At 39.8% G+C, this 13577-nt stretch overlaps 1 protein-coding gene across 2 annotated transcripts; it reads right to left on the bottom strand.

Moving 5' to 3' along the window:
• Nucleotides 1-1556: 1556 nt before the first annotated feature.
• On the bottom strand, nucleotides 1557-12015 carry ephx4 (epoxide hydrolase 4). Of its 2 annotated transcripts, XM_067597882.1 has the most exons (8): nucleotides 11451-12003; nucleotides 11169-11296; nucleotides 9674-9759; nucleotides 7895-8052; nucleotides 5369-5497; nucleotides 4876-4979; nucleotides 3808-3956; nucleotides 1557-2485 (listed from the first exon to the last, which is right to left on the bottom strand). In XM_067597882.1, exons 3-8 carry the CDS (start codon nucleotides 9703-9705, stop codon nucleotides 2245-2247), a joined length of 813 nt encoding a protein of 270 aa, XP_067453983.1. In that variant the 5' UTR covers nucleotides 9706-9759; nucleotides 11169-11296; nucleotides 11451-12003; the 3' UTR covers nucleotides 1557-2244. The 2 variants fall into 2 exon arrangements, with proteins under 2 accessions (XP_067453983.1, XP_067453982.1); XM_067597881.1 differs by having other exon boundaries at nucleotides 11169-12015.
• Nucleotides 12016-13577: the final 1562 nt, after the last annotated feature.

Below are 13577 nucleotides of genomic sequence, written 5' to 3'. Positions count from 1 at the left end.
AGAAAGGAATGACTCAGAATATCAACGAGGCTGCATTGAGATATCAGGGTAGCAACGCCATTCATATCTGAAACTATGTATATTATTTGTTTTGCAGTTAATCAGACTAAACTTGGTTCTTTTTTGTTTCTGTATTGTTTTAAATGTTCCCCCAAAAACCTTGTCTTCAGCTATTATGCTGGAAAAGATTTGCCATTGGTCATCCTGGATAATCTGTATCACAACGCTCATTGCAAACTGGCTTCATTACTCATCGATCCAGCTATGAGAGCAAGCACATAAGAGGTGGAGATTTTAATTTGTTTCTCAGCAGAAAACCTAGTCACTTATATAGACAGGGCCTAAAGGGAAAATCATCTAGAAAATAATTATGTTTGTGCAGCTGCAGCAGCAGCAGCAGCAGCATAGATTGGACAAATGGCTGGACTGTTGGGATTTTAACACATGTAAGAATAAGAAAATTCACAGCTAAAAAGTAGACTTATAGGCTTTTGTTTTATAGTATAAACTCTGTATTCAGTCTCATTGATTTCCTTATGAATGAAACAAAAACATCCTAAAAGTTAAATATAATAATTATGAGGAAATACACTCCCATCTGTACAATATTCATTTGAAATACTGACCTGGAAAATATCATTTATATACCCCCAACTGGTAATCTTAATATTTCCTACTGTCTTTGAAGGCAGCAAAAGAACTTGCCGATAGCTGCCCTTGATGTCATTGTCTCCTCCTGCATCATTAGTCCTATTGTATGATGTCAGTGCAAAAATTGATTGTAAATGTTTGAATCAGCATTACACAAAAGATGAAAAATCGTCTGGTTACACATTGATATACTGCAATGCAAATGCAATATTACTACCACTTTATAATACTAACAAGGCATACATTATGGGGTTAAGTTGTAACTAATGGGTTTTAAATAATTCATGAATGCTTTATAGATTATAAATAATGACCTTTCAATAAGGACAACTCTTGGGTTTCCCAGTTGTAAAAAAACTCCATTTGGCAGGTGTATATTTGTCTTGTATTCTCCTCTGGACTGCAATAAATCCAATACAATTTTTTTTTTTTTAAAAAAAAAGCTCTAAATTGTAAATGGTTTGTATTGGTTTAAAACAGACATAATCATGCATTGTCTGAGTGTTCGCTTCTCTAACTGGCCCAGCAGTGAATGTGTGTGTGTGTGTGTTTATGTAAGACTGTGTATCTGACTGATGAATACACACCTCAATGGGTCTGTTGGCATATAATCACATGATGAAGGTTTAAATATGAACCTTCAAAAATATCTAAATGTTTGTTCTACAGACTAGACCCAAAATAACCAACTTCAACTGCTGTGTCACTCAGCTCAGTGCTATTTTTAACATCACATTCTTTACTATTTCTATTTCTGGTGTTTTTCATAAAAGCTTGCAGGGACTGTTCTGAGACAGTGCCAAACACACGGGGGCATGAGACACACCACAGAACTTCAATCACACCACCGCTGTTATTTTCTTAAAACCAGCCGGAAATTTTAAAGAGCTGTGTAGTCCAACAGATTGACACTTACTTAGTTTATTTATAAAATCAAATGGTGTAGACCTGGCTCAGTGAATTTCAAAATGCAGTGTGTAGGAAGAGATACAAAAGAGCACAATAGTCAACCATCACTGACATTGCTATACAGGAAGATCAAGAAAACAACATTCTCTACATTTGAGCAATTATCTTTAAGGAAAATATACAAAAAAGAAAAAATCCTTTAGACAACACTACCTGATAAAGGGAGTGGGAGAGTTACGGCTCCCAAAGGACTGTGCCCAAAGTAGAGTGGAGCGACCCAGTGAAACATACAAGTATAGCAGACGATGCCACATCCCAATCTCTCAGGACATCTTTACACTGCAACAACTCGAAAGTTAAAAGGCACCACACAATACAAGTCACAAGGAGATTCTGCCACACATTTGTAATGCTGTAACCGACAAACTTTAAGGCGGATGTCATGTGCAAAAAACATCTTGAATATGTGTCACGCGTACTGCTGAGTGTCCTCTCCAGTGAAGTGTGCTTTGATTCTTTCCTTTACTGCTGACGTCTTTAAAAAATATTTGAAATGTGTAAGATTTTAAAGAATGATTGCATTATCACTATGTTGCTTGGTATCACAGGCATATTCCAGGCTTCCAGGAGTGGCAAGTGAGAGGGGAAGAGAGGGGCTTGGTTGGAGGAGGCCTCGGTGTGGGTTTAGTTCCTGTAGCTTTTGCGTCCCTCTCCCTCCTTGAGGAAGGTCCATATGAGGGTGTTCACGATATCAGGCTGGTCCTGCTGTAGCCAGTGGCTGGCCCCAGAAATGATGTTGAGACGGAAATGGTTTCTGATGTACAGGCGGCATGCCTCGGCCATTTCCTGCTCCAAGAACGCGTCGCGCTCGCCCCACAGCAACAGCACCGGGGACCTGACGTGATTCTGGTTCAGGGGCAGGGAGCTAAGAACAGAAAGAGAAAAGAACTTTGTTGTTTGAGAGATTTTAAAGGGAAAACTTTAAAATTATTTACACTGTGATATTTCAGTGATTATGGAGTTTGTTGACACTGACTGTATTCCATCAGAATGAGTTGTATTAATATGATGTTAATAAGAGACAATTTCATAGCATGAATTTGTCTCCAGGACAGTGTGAACAGCCTTATACTTTTGTTTGCATTACATTATTGTGCAATTTTTAAGCAAATTTCTAAAGTTTTGGCAAAATAAAACTTGAATCAGTGAGTGTTTCCACAAGCTAAGAGGATGTGACAAGATAACATAATTACCCTGGCACCAGTAACTGCCATACATCCTGACATTTGCTGCCTCCCACCTAATATAGTATTTGTGTTTTCTCTTGTTTTTGGAATGAGCAAATGTGTCTCTGACAGCGTGAAAGGTGTTTTGGTCTTTCTTGTGAAGTCGGGACATGTAACTGTGAAGACGCAGAGGCAAACACCCTCAGATCAATGTGATAGTGTCAACTTTTCTACTTCAGCCAAGCGTGTAAACTGTTTTGAGATATTTCCACTTTTTCTCCCACATTTCTGGCATTTCCACTCAGTTTTTTTATGTACATAAAAATAGTAAGTCATCTATGTTCTTAGAGACTGGTTCCAACGTTATCATCGAGTATATTGGAATCGTATCGTCAGAGTTTCCTCTTCATTAACTTTAAAGAATTTCTTTGTGTCTCACCAGGTGCGTGCTGGGAAAGACTCCAGCTCCCCACAACCCTGGACAGGATACGTGAATATACTGTGAATAAAATGGATGGATGGATGTTGTTATGAGTTTATGTATTTGTGTCCCTGCTGCTTAGATACAGTATGCGCTCGTGAAGAGGCTAATTGGGCATGGGTCAGTGATATTTCTTTTATATAAGCATATAAAAGCTATTCTGAGATAACTCGTTTGCTTGAGAAGGGAGCAGATGGCGTGCTCAGCCATGCACGTAGAGTTCACATGTCAGAAATACATTCACTGAGATTTTTCTTTTTGATCTGATTTGTGATGATTAGTCTTGGCCAGCTAGTCAGTTATACATAAAACAGTGAAGGTGTCTGTAAATATAAATATTTGACTTCGTTGTGGCCTTGAGAGAGGGAGATGCTGTTTGGTTTTGCGCCCCTTGAGTGCTCCAACAGTAGAGGGCGCTACAAAACAAGACTGGTACAACATCCCTGTATCCAGGAATCGACTTGTACATATCAGCTATGTCAGATGTGGTTGCACTATGACTATGTTTATCCGTCTTTTGGTGAGTGAAATGTTCCCCACCTGAAGACATTCCTGTAATAGTTGAGGGCTCCAGTCAGAGCTCCCGGCTGTGAGAGTGCATACAGATATGCCTCCAAGTCCTCTGCAGTGAGCCATCGGCCTTTCCTCCCGATCCCTGTGCTGCGGCTGGTGAACAAGGCTTTCAGAGCCTACAGAAAAGACGGCAGAAATCAGCGGGTGAGTTTGTGCGATTGGTGCAGTTTGATTTTCAGAAGGGCGTCCATGTCACTGTAATACGAGTCAGAAAAGGTACTTCGGTGGTGAAATCAGCTTTCATGACCTTCAGTCAAAGCTCTGGCACCGTGACTAACTGCTGGCTCAACAACAATACATGCTGTGCTTCTACTCCTGAAAACTCCAACTCAGGCATATGGGAATATTATGAAGTTTTACATTTAAATAGCAAATGTCTAAAATACTGGAGAACACTAAATCAGTGTCCTTACAATGAGAATGGATTTAGATATAAAAAAGAAACATTTTATTTGCTTTCTTGCAGAGATGAGAGAATCAATCCCACTCTCTACAAAGTGGGGTCAGTCCGCTTATCTAACTCTCACCAAGAAAGTAAATAAGCGTATTTCCAAAAATGTCAAGCTGCTACTTCAAATAAATTGAAAGAAAAAAAAACACACACACAAAATCTAAATTCAACATTTTTAGACCCAAACTGTATTTGTAACCCTGAACTGTGAGCACTTTTGACATAATTATAAAACTGATAATGTTTCAGTATTGTAAGTGATGCTACTGAATTTGAATAGCAAAAAGAAAAAACAATAAAGAAAAAAATCAATATAGGCCTTAATGAGGTCAACATATGATTTGTTAATACTCTACGTTTATACATTTTCCCCAGTATGATCATCTTGTTCACTACAAATAACCTATTTAACAGCAGACTATTTTTAGAGTTCACAATGATGCAAACACTAAAAATAGACTGTTACAACATGCAACATATACCAATGCACATGCATATAAACACCCATGCATGCACACACAGAGAAACACACACACACACAACCTTGACCTTGAAACCGCTTAAGCCCACACACAATAGACCACCTTGAAATCATTGATGGAGAGCATGAGCTCCGGGAAGCGGGGCAGCTGGAAGAAAAAGAAATGACTGGATTTCAGCAGCTGGCTCGGGTGACGCAGAGCGTAATCTGAAGGAGAGAAGAGGAGAGAGAAGTTCAGTTGTTCGATTGCAATTAAAGGGCAAGTTTGTACACGCTGCAGGGTTGTGGACGTGATAACTCTCAATGACTTAGCCTCTCGGTCTGTATCCGTTAAACCAGCTGTTCAAGCTTCACATTAACCTCCTGTAATTAGCTTCTCATCATCTTCCCCTTAAGGTAGAAGAAGATTTGCCAGATGGATGCAAACATGCAACTGATGTAATAATTCTTCCTAATTAATGATAATAATCATGGTAATAATCCAAGAGCCAAACCAGAACCTCGCTAATTAGAATGAAGAAAATTGGTTTTCTTTCACAACATTAAAAATAATGTCTGAGGATCTGTTTGTTCGTTTGCTCACAGTGGAATCATACCTGCGTACACAGATGGATGGGGACAGTTCAGGACAATGAGTTTTGTCACCATCTCTGGGTAGTGAATAGCAAACAGCCACGCGATGGTCCCACCCCAGTCATGGCCAACGAGGCAACATCTGTTGTATCCTTGGAAGAAAATCAAATGCACATTAGACGGTTAATGTAATAGAAGAGCAGCATTCTGTCAATAACAACAGAAGCTGGATGTTCATGCTAATGTTTATGAGAGCATAACATTGCCTGAATACTGTTCTTGCTGCTTTATTGCTGGCTTCCTCCCTCAGAGGACATTGACACCCATCAAATGGATGTATTTCATGACATACAGCCAAATGCAGATCAAGGTCAAGGCATCCGTATGAGGGATTCTGATCATATTACGGATCCACTTCCAACAAACTAATCCCCTTACCTGCCCTACCACCAATTACACCCACTGGTATGAATCATCCCAGCAAGCCTCATCTCAACATTGATATGACAGGGGTAGTCATACAGCTGAGTTTGGGAGCCACTTTTGGAAAATGACAAGAGGGCCACAGCTGTTTCTGCTGACTGTTTTTCAGTGTTTGCTTAGAGTGCTAATAGTTGTTACCAAAGAGGGAAAAGGGGAATGCTGCTAGCCATGCACGGTCAAAGGACAAACCTGTGATTAGTGAACAGCACAGTGTAAATGTGGACTACAATGTGGACTATGTGGCTTCTGTAGTCCAACCACAGACTGGAGAAGAGCAGTTATGACACAGTATCATCAATGCGAGCATCCCACTTCCTCTGAAATGTCCATTAAATTAGTCATTTGGACAGCAATGTGCTTCACCAGATATGTGCTTAGCTCTTGAAAGTCTGTTAAGAAATTAACAACTCGAATAATGGAAGAAGCTACAAAACATCAACTACAACACCTTCTCAACAGCACTTTCTCAGGGAATGTAATTTTTTTTTATGAGAGACATGTTCAAAAGCCACTTGAGCATATTTACAGGCCATTATGGTGCCTCTGGACATTCATTAGGTTAGAATTGTAGAACAAAGACTTGTTACTGCCATATCTAAAGCTGCTCTGCTCAGTATTTTTATATGAGCAGTGGCAGACCAGTTGGCTGTGTGTACTGTGAAAGGGGTCGCTCATAGTGATGAACCCACACCCACAGAGAATTATCACTGGACTCTGCAGTTCTCCTCAGCTCTGCAGTCGCCAGGCGGACATAAACATGTCTCCACATGAATGCTAATGTTGCCCACTGTCTGCTGGATGTGTTAAACAGCCAACTGTTTGCTAAGATGCAACAGCAACTTTATAAGGTATGAGAAATGTCAATAAGTGCCCAAAAAAATCAATTATGAAGAATGTAAGAAATTTTTCAATTAATGGATAATTTCGCTTTATTATAACTTGGTTCCCTTTTTTCATAGTCTTGGCCATCATTTCTATAGGTTATAATAACACTGTATTCACCAAAGTAAGATATGATCTGGGAACAAGACACCATCACAAAGACAAGTCCAACACACACGAGCAGTCAGACAATCCGACAGGTTGCAGTTTAGCCATGTTTCCTAAACCACTTTATTTGGAGGAAGTGGATAAAAAAAACTGCTGGAACTACAGTAAGTTCAGCAGGTCAATTTTGAAGCAAGAAGTCTGTCTGCAAACTTTGATGGATGTTTACAACGGGCAGTATGGATACGAATTTTGCCATTCACCTTCGTTTTCTCCCAAATACCATCTGATTATCTGACTGCTCATGTTTGTTCCCCCATCTGACTTCTTTTTAGTGAAGTCAACACCTTTCTGTATCTCAGCAATTAACCTGGTGAGTACAATGTTATCATTAATGACTGGAATGATGGCCAAATCTATAAAAAAATAAGCCCCAAGTTGTAAAAACTGTCTTTTAATAAATAATACTGAACAAGTGGTGACAGTGCATATGTGTCCTGACTCCTGTGCTGTGTAGCAAAATATAGACATGACTGTCTGAATTATTTCAGTTTTCATGTAATCAGCCCCATGACAGAAGCTTTAATATACTTAAATAGGAGGTGACAGGTGTGAAGAAGAAGACAACAAAACAGCTCCTTGACACCATCTACTGTACTTTGAGTCATTAAATCATTTCCCTGATGTTTCCATGCTGAGACAGGTTATCTGATATAGTCTGTGACCAGTGCTAAAATAACAGCAAAAAGTGTGATGTGCTGGCCAGCAAAAGAGCAAAAACTGTCACTCTGACCAGATAATTATGAAGGGATGCTGGTGTGTGCAGACAGCCTCGGGCCAGCCATGGAAGCTTCCCCGTAGTGTTAGCATGCAGTCAGCAGGCTGTGGGCTCTGTATCTGCACAATGTCCCATATTCAGTAAGAATGAGTCACAGGAAGTTTGTCATGCTATTCTCCAGGCTTGAGGGCTGTCCGCAGTTTAAGACTGATAAACAAGTTTATTTTTGACTCTAGACACTGTCAAAACATCCGTCCACTCCTTGGAGTTATTTCAGATTGCAGATGCACAATTCCCTCACCTAAGTACTCCACGATATCCTTGATGTCGGTAACTAGGTACTCGAAGCGGTAACTTTCAGTGGAGAGTGGCAAGTCTGACTCCCCGTAGCCCCGCATGTCGATGGCCACCACACGGAATTCACTCTTAAACTCCCGCAGCTGGTAGCGCCAGGAAAACCTGAGGCACACAAACAGATACAAAGATTACTTCTTTTATCTATTATTTCTTTTAACTACTTACATACCTAAAGAGACATTCTTCAATTTGCATCAAAAACTGAGTGCACACATTTTCTGCACTTTTATCCTTTTACTTAATCTAGTCTGAAACTCATTACTCAAGACATCTGTGCACCAGCAAAATGGCTCTGCCGGTCCAGATGATTCAATATGTGGTGAGACAAAGGATATAATTTATACGAGAGCAGCATTACTGTCCTTTAAAAGGGGTATTTCACTGATTTAATATTGCACTTTCATAAAGTTAGGGGACTCACAAGAGACAGATTTTAAGAAGAATGGCCAAAACTAGGGACTTCTAGTCCCCCCCTTCTAGTCCCTAGTTTTGGGGTCAAGCCCCCAAAACACTGAATCCTGTGTTTCCCATGATGCAATTTGACAGTGTCTTGCATTTGTTCCTCCCTGCTGGGTAAGTCTGCATGTCTTTTAAGATCCACACCCCTAGTTTGTCATGCAAAATTTGTAATTTTTCTGTCAAGAATGTTGAGTCTTCAAGCCCAAACTCGGACAACCCTGATTAGATCATCAGGGTTCTTTTTTTCATACTCAGATCCACACACACGCACAGGTTGAGTAGTACTCTGCGTGACAAGTACACTGAATTTTAAGTGTAAAATCAGCATCATCCCTCTTTAAACTTTTATACTGTCCAAATTTTAGGATAGGTACAAACTAACTTCACAAACTTTTCTTCAAAGCTAACACTCAGCTTTCTTTCCAGCTGAGTGAAGGTCACCTCAGTATAATAGAAGCTGTTTTAGATTCGAATCCGCCCACTGATCATGTGGATGACTTCCTAATTGAAGATCTTGTCGGCTGTAGAGGCTCTTCATCAGGACTGAAATCCCCCTCCTCCTCCTCCTCCACTGCAGAGCAAGGGGGAAAGCATGATGCAGAGCTCTGACTGTGATTCTGATGAGTCAGGATAAGATCCCGGCGCTGAACCCTCAGATCTTAGAATATAGATGAGGTTTAAAGCAAAGTAAGCCTCTCTGACACACACACCCTACCTTCTCATTTCTAAGAGGGAATTAGCACATTTTAAGAAAGTGTTAAGAGTTCTTTCCAACCATCTCACTCTCAGCAGAGTTGAGTTCATCATTCCTGTGAAGAATACGGCAAGTGAAGCAGAAACAGCTCCCCTCTACACACTAATTAATCCCTGTCCTGTCTGCAGCTTAGATAGTATGTTAGAGATATGGACAGCCTTACAGCTCTTGACAGCCTCTTTGGCCCCAATCCAGGAGTAACGACAACGTTTTTCATTTCACATCAGGGGGAAGAGATCTTGAATGGTTTAGACCATTTCCCCCCCCATTGGCAAATCATGTGTGTGAATGAGGACTCCTAGCTGGCGTGGATTTGTTTTTGCAGCCCGGGAGCCAAACCGCAGAGATTTAACAGTACTGCTAGAGAGCCAAGCACTTCTCATAGTTAGGGGAATTTTTTTAGAGAGTTGACTGATGTAACAAACGCTGAGCACTGAGGGAAAAAAAAATCTTACAGTCTGCTTGTCTGTAACCGTAACTGCCCCCCACCCTGATTGCTCTTTGACCTACCAGAACTCAGGGAAGCCGTGCAGAAATAGCATGAGTGGCTTTCCTCTCTCTCCTGCAGCAACATAGTGAAATCTAAGGCCGGACTCCTGTATGGAAAGACACACAGATATTTGCACTTAAACATCAAGCAGGCAGTCTTAGCTGAAGCCACTTAGAGGGCACGAAAGAACAAGTCAGCATTCATAAATGACCTCATAAGTGGACAGTAATATAATTATCTGAATCAGTGCACAAATGAGAATCAGTATATCACAATCTTGTAATATGCATATTTGTGGATCTGTTTTTCTTAGAATATTATCTAACTGTTCCAATAGCTTCACATTTGTTTAAGTCTTTCTTAAGACAATACTGACATGCCCATAAATGTACAATGAAAGAGTTCTTGGTCACTACAGTTGTTCCTTCTGTCCCTACATGCTGTGAGTTTTTTTCCTGTTGTCCAAAAGCAATTCCAATTTAAGCGATGGGAATAGAAAATCAATAGTTCTGTTTTAAAAATGCATTGTGAGAGTCAGTTGAAGATAATTTATGAGGCTTCTGCAGTCAGACGGAGTGGGAATCTTTCAAAATATGTCATTTGTTTCTCCTGACAGTGTTTCCTGTTTGATGTAGAGTAACTTGAGTATTTCCATTTTGTGCTACTTTGTACTTTTACTTCACAGCATATCAGAAAGCACTTTTTAATCCTTCCACTACATTTATCCAGCTATAGTTAGTAGTTACTTTGCAGATTAACATTTAACACACAAAACCTATGATCGGCTTATTAAATGTGACGCAATGTTACAGATTAAACTATCCAAACAGAGGTATACAGTGCTGGATCTCCCTCGACCAGCTATAACTTTGAAATGCTTCTTACATGTTAATGCATCAATCATCATAATCCTATAACAATGTCAAGAACAATCCTGCTGCTTAATGAGTACTACAACTATTTATACTTAAAGTTCATTTTGCTAATGATACAGCTAGTTAAGAAATATTTTGGATGCAGGACGGAGTATCTTTATATTGCAGTACTTTAACCTTGGTAAAGGATCTGAATGCTTCTCACACTACTGACACTCGGCTTTTTTTAACAGACATGCCTGGGTATTTAATTACATAATGTTAAACACACACAGTGGGTTGTTAGTTATAGGCTGGCAGCCCGCCGCTGATATCTGCATGTGCAGACGTGAGGCGGAGGAGCTGTTCTTTCAGCACCACCTGAGCGCAGCGCCAGCAAGCCGCGACTCCGCCGAAAACGTCTCAAAAAACACAAACAGACGCCTCATGATTTGCTCAAAGATCAGGCCTGTTTGGCTGTCCACGACGCGACACGGCAAGCAAGGTGTTATAGCATTTCACAGCTGAAAATCCTAACGGGAGAGGCTCAGACACATACACGTACACACACACATACACACACACACACAATGGGCTTTTTCCCCTTCACAGAGACCAGACACCTTTCATGTCCAAGTGCATGTGTGTGTGTGTGTCTTACCTTGATCCGAACATAACAGTGGGTTCCCAAGGACGTGTCATTCAGGCAAGCCGGGGGAGTTTCACGAATCACCCATTGGAAGGTTGTTGTCGGCCTCAAGATGATGTTCCACCAAAGTTTGAGCAGGGCTACGATGGTGCAAAGAGCACAATAACCGTATATCAATGACCAATACCCCAAAACTCTGATTTTCTGCGCAAGTCTGATTAGAAATAAGAGCAAGTTGTGGAGCACTCTCGCCATCTTTACATTGCCGCAGGAAATCAATCCAGATCACGTTACCTATTGATTTCTTTCTGTTAATTGGTCGTTTCTGTTTAAGCACTGCTCTGACAATGCCGTTGTTTCGTTACCAGCGCATACGCACGACTGTCTGAAGGGAGGATCCCAACAAGCGGTTGAATGGGACGGTGGCAAGAGCATCACGTCAGATTTCACGCTTGCGTGTGACAGCAGTGGCTGTTTAGCAGGAGACGGTGTTGTTGACTATACAAGGCAAGTCCGAAATCAAGCGATAAAGATGCGATGCGGCGCTTTACAGAGATTTCAGCGCAGCTAAGAGGCGCTGTTAGGCAGATATCTCTGCACACCACCGGGGATTCACGCCGGTGTTATTAGAAAGACAGCGCGCACATGTTCAAACATGATTTCACTGTTCATCAATGAAAAATAATTGTATTTATATTCCATTATATCACCAGGCAGGTCTAGAACAATAAGTGTCTGTCACGTGATTTAATTAGCAAGTCTGATTGGTGTTTTTCTCTGCAGGTGTGCGATGATCAGGTCATGTAAACCAGACACAGGTGAGCAGTTCAACTTTCTGTTAGAAAACACAACTGGGGTCACGATAACACACATAATAGAGCCAGTTAACCAACTTCAGATTAGCCTAATCTCTCACGTGACTGCTGTGTAACAGATTAAGATCTTTGCACTCTTCAGCGCCGACATATGGAGCCCCGAGGCTGACAAAATATAACTGAATACATAAATACATTAAAATGAAATGGATTGTAAAAATAAATATAGCTAAAGCTTTCCTAGTTGGATTTTTTTTTTAGGTTTTTTTTTTTATTTTTTACTTTGACGTCATTTATAAACTAAAATGTAATTGACTTTACTCTGCTATTCATCTTTCACCAGCTCATTTTTGAAAAAAAAAAAAAAATCTCCTTTGTTTTTTTAATTTATTTATTTTATGGTCTTGGCACACATTTAATCATTTATCTATTCCCTTTTTCCCCCAAAGCAAAATTTGGTTGTAAAAGAAAAGAATAAAACTGACTTTTCTTTGCAGATTAAAGAAAACGTGTAAATGCTTTATTTTTATTACAGTCCATTTTAATTATTTAACAAATAGTATTATTTATTTATGTATTCAGCCATTTTCTTGATTTGTCTGACAACCTTTTTCTACATTAATCACTTTAGGGCTCCACAGTAATAAGTCTCATTACAGTAAAACTACAATATCATGCAACTCCTGTATACTATAAGTGAAGTATTCATCAGTATTAGTAAATCCACTTGACATACAAGAGATACGCACACAATGATGACTGTGTCTATACAACCCATTGTTCCTTATAGAGCAGGGCAGGGCCAGCATCTCCAGTGATGGACGTGCCCTGAGATACAAGCTGGATTTATCAAAATGGGCTTAATTACTGGAAACAAATTATTTGGTATTACATGGAAGAATCCATCTTCCATTTCTATGTGATGTGTTTCATTACGACTGGATGTAGTAATGAAGTGATGCAGATCGCTTAGTGAAAATAGCTTTATTATATTGAGTAAAAAAAAAAAAAAAAAATACTCCTATTTATTTTAGCATATACAAACTGGAACATACAGAATATGCTGATAATGTCCAAAAACAACTTTGGAACAGCCAGAACTGTATGAACAACAAAGTGCAGTGCATGTACAGTTAACACATGTATGGCATTTTCAAGTAGTCAAGAAAAATAAGGATCTGAGATTCATTCAATCCCACATTGTAAACACTGGTGAACCAAAATATTAAAGAAAAATAAACAAGCAAAATAAATCACAGGATGAGTGCATGTAACGTGTACATATAAACAAGTATTTTGTCAACAGTATATATTTTAGAGTCAGGATGAACTTAAATATGGTGATAAGGGTTCACTGACTGGATAACTGCAAAACTAGAACAACACTGCACATTCCAGCAAACATGACAACAAAGTGGCATCTTAACTACTGTGTGGACACATTAATCAGCTTGTCATGCACAACTGTCAACTGTAGGAGGACTCATTCAAATGTGAAAACAAACAGAAAAACATGCAGGATTCAGGTTTGATTTATGACAGTGCTTCACCCGATCATCCCAAATTCAAGAGTGCATCAGTGCAGACATTTACCAACCATTTCAAA

Source organism: Thunnus thynnus, chromosome 8, assembly GCF_963924715.1.
Source record: "Thunnus thynnus chromosome 8, fThuThy2.1, whole genome shotgun sequence".
NCBI classification, from domain to species: domain Eukaryota; kingdom Metazoa; phylum Chordata; class Actinopteri; order Scombriformes; family Scombridae; genus Thunnus; species Thunnus thynnus.
The sequence above is the reverse complement of the archived record's forward strand: the minus strand, read 5'-3'. Positions and strand labels throughout refer to the sequence as shown.

What these genes read in the sequence shown, in the direction of transcription:
- ephx4 (XM_067597881.1), bottom strand. Translation starts at nt 11,411, where the DNA reads ATGGCGAGAGTGCTCCACAACTTGCTCTTATTTCTAATCAGACTTGCG. An exon ending in ACTGTTATGTTCGGATCAAG is followed by an intron (nt 9,760 to 11,168) that starts GTAAGACACACA and finishes CTTTCCATACAG; the next exon opens with GAGTCCGGCCTTAGATTTCA. An exon ending in TATTACAGGAATGTCTTCAG is followed by an intron (nt 2,486 to 3,807) that starts GTGGGGAACATT and finishes TTCTGTTCTTAG; the next exon opens with CTCCCTGCCCCTGAACCAGA.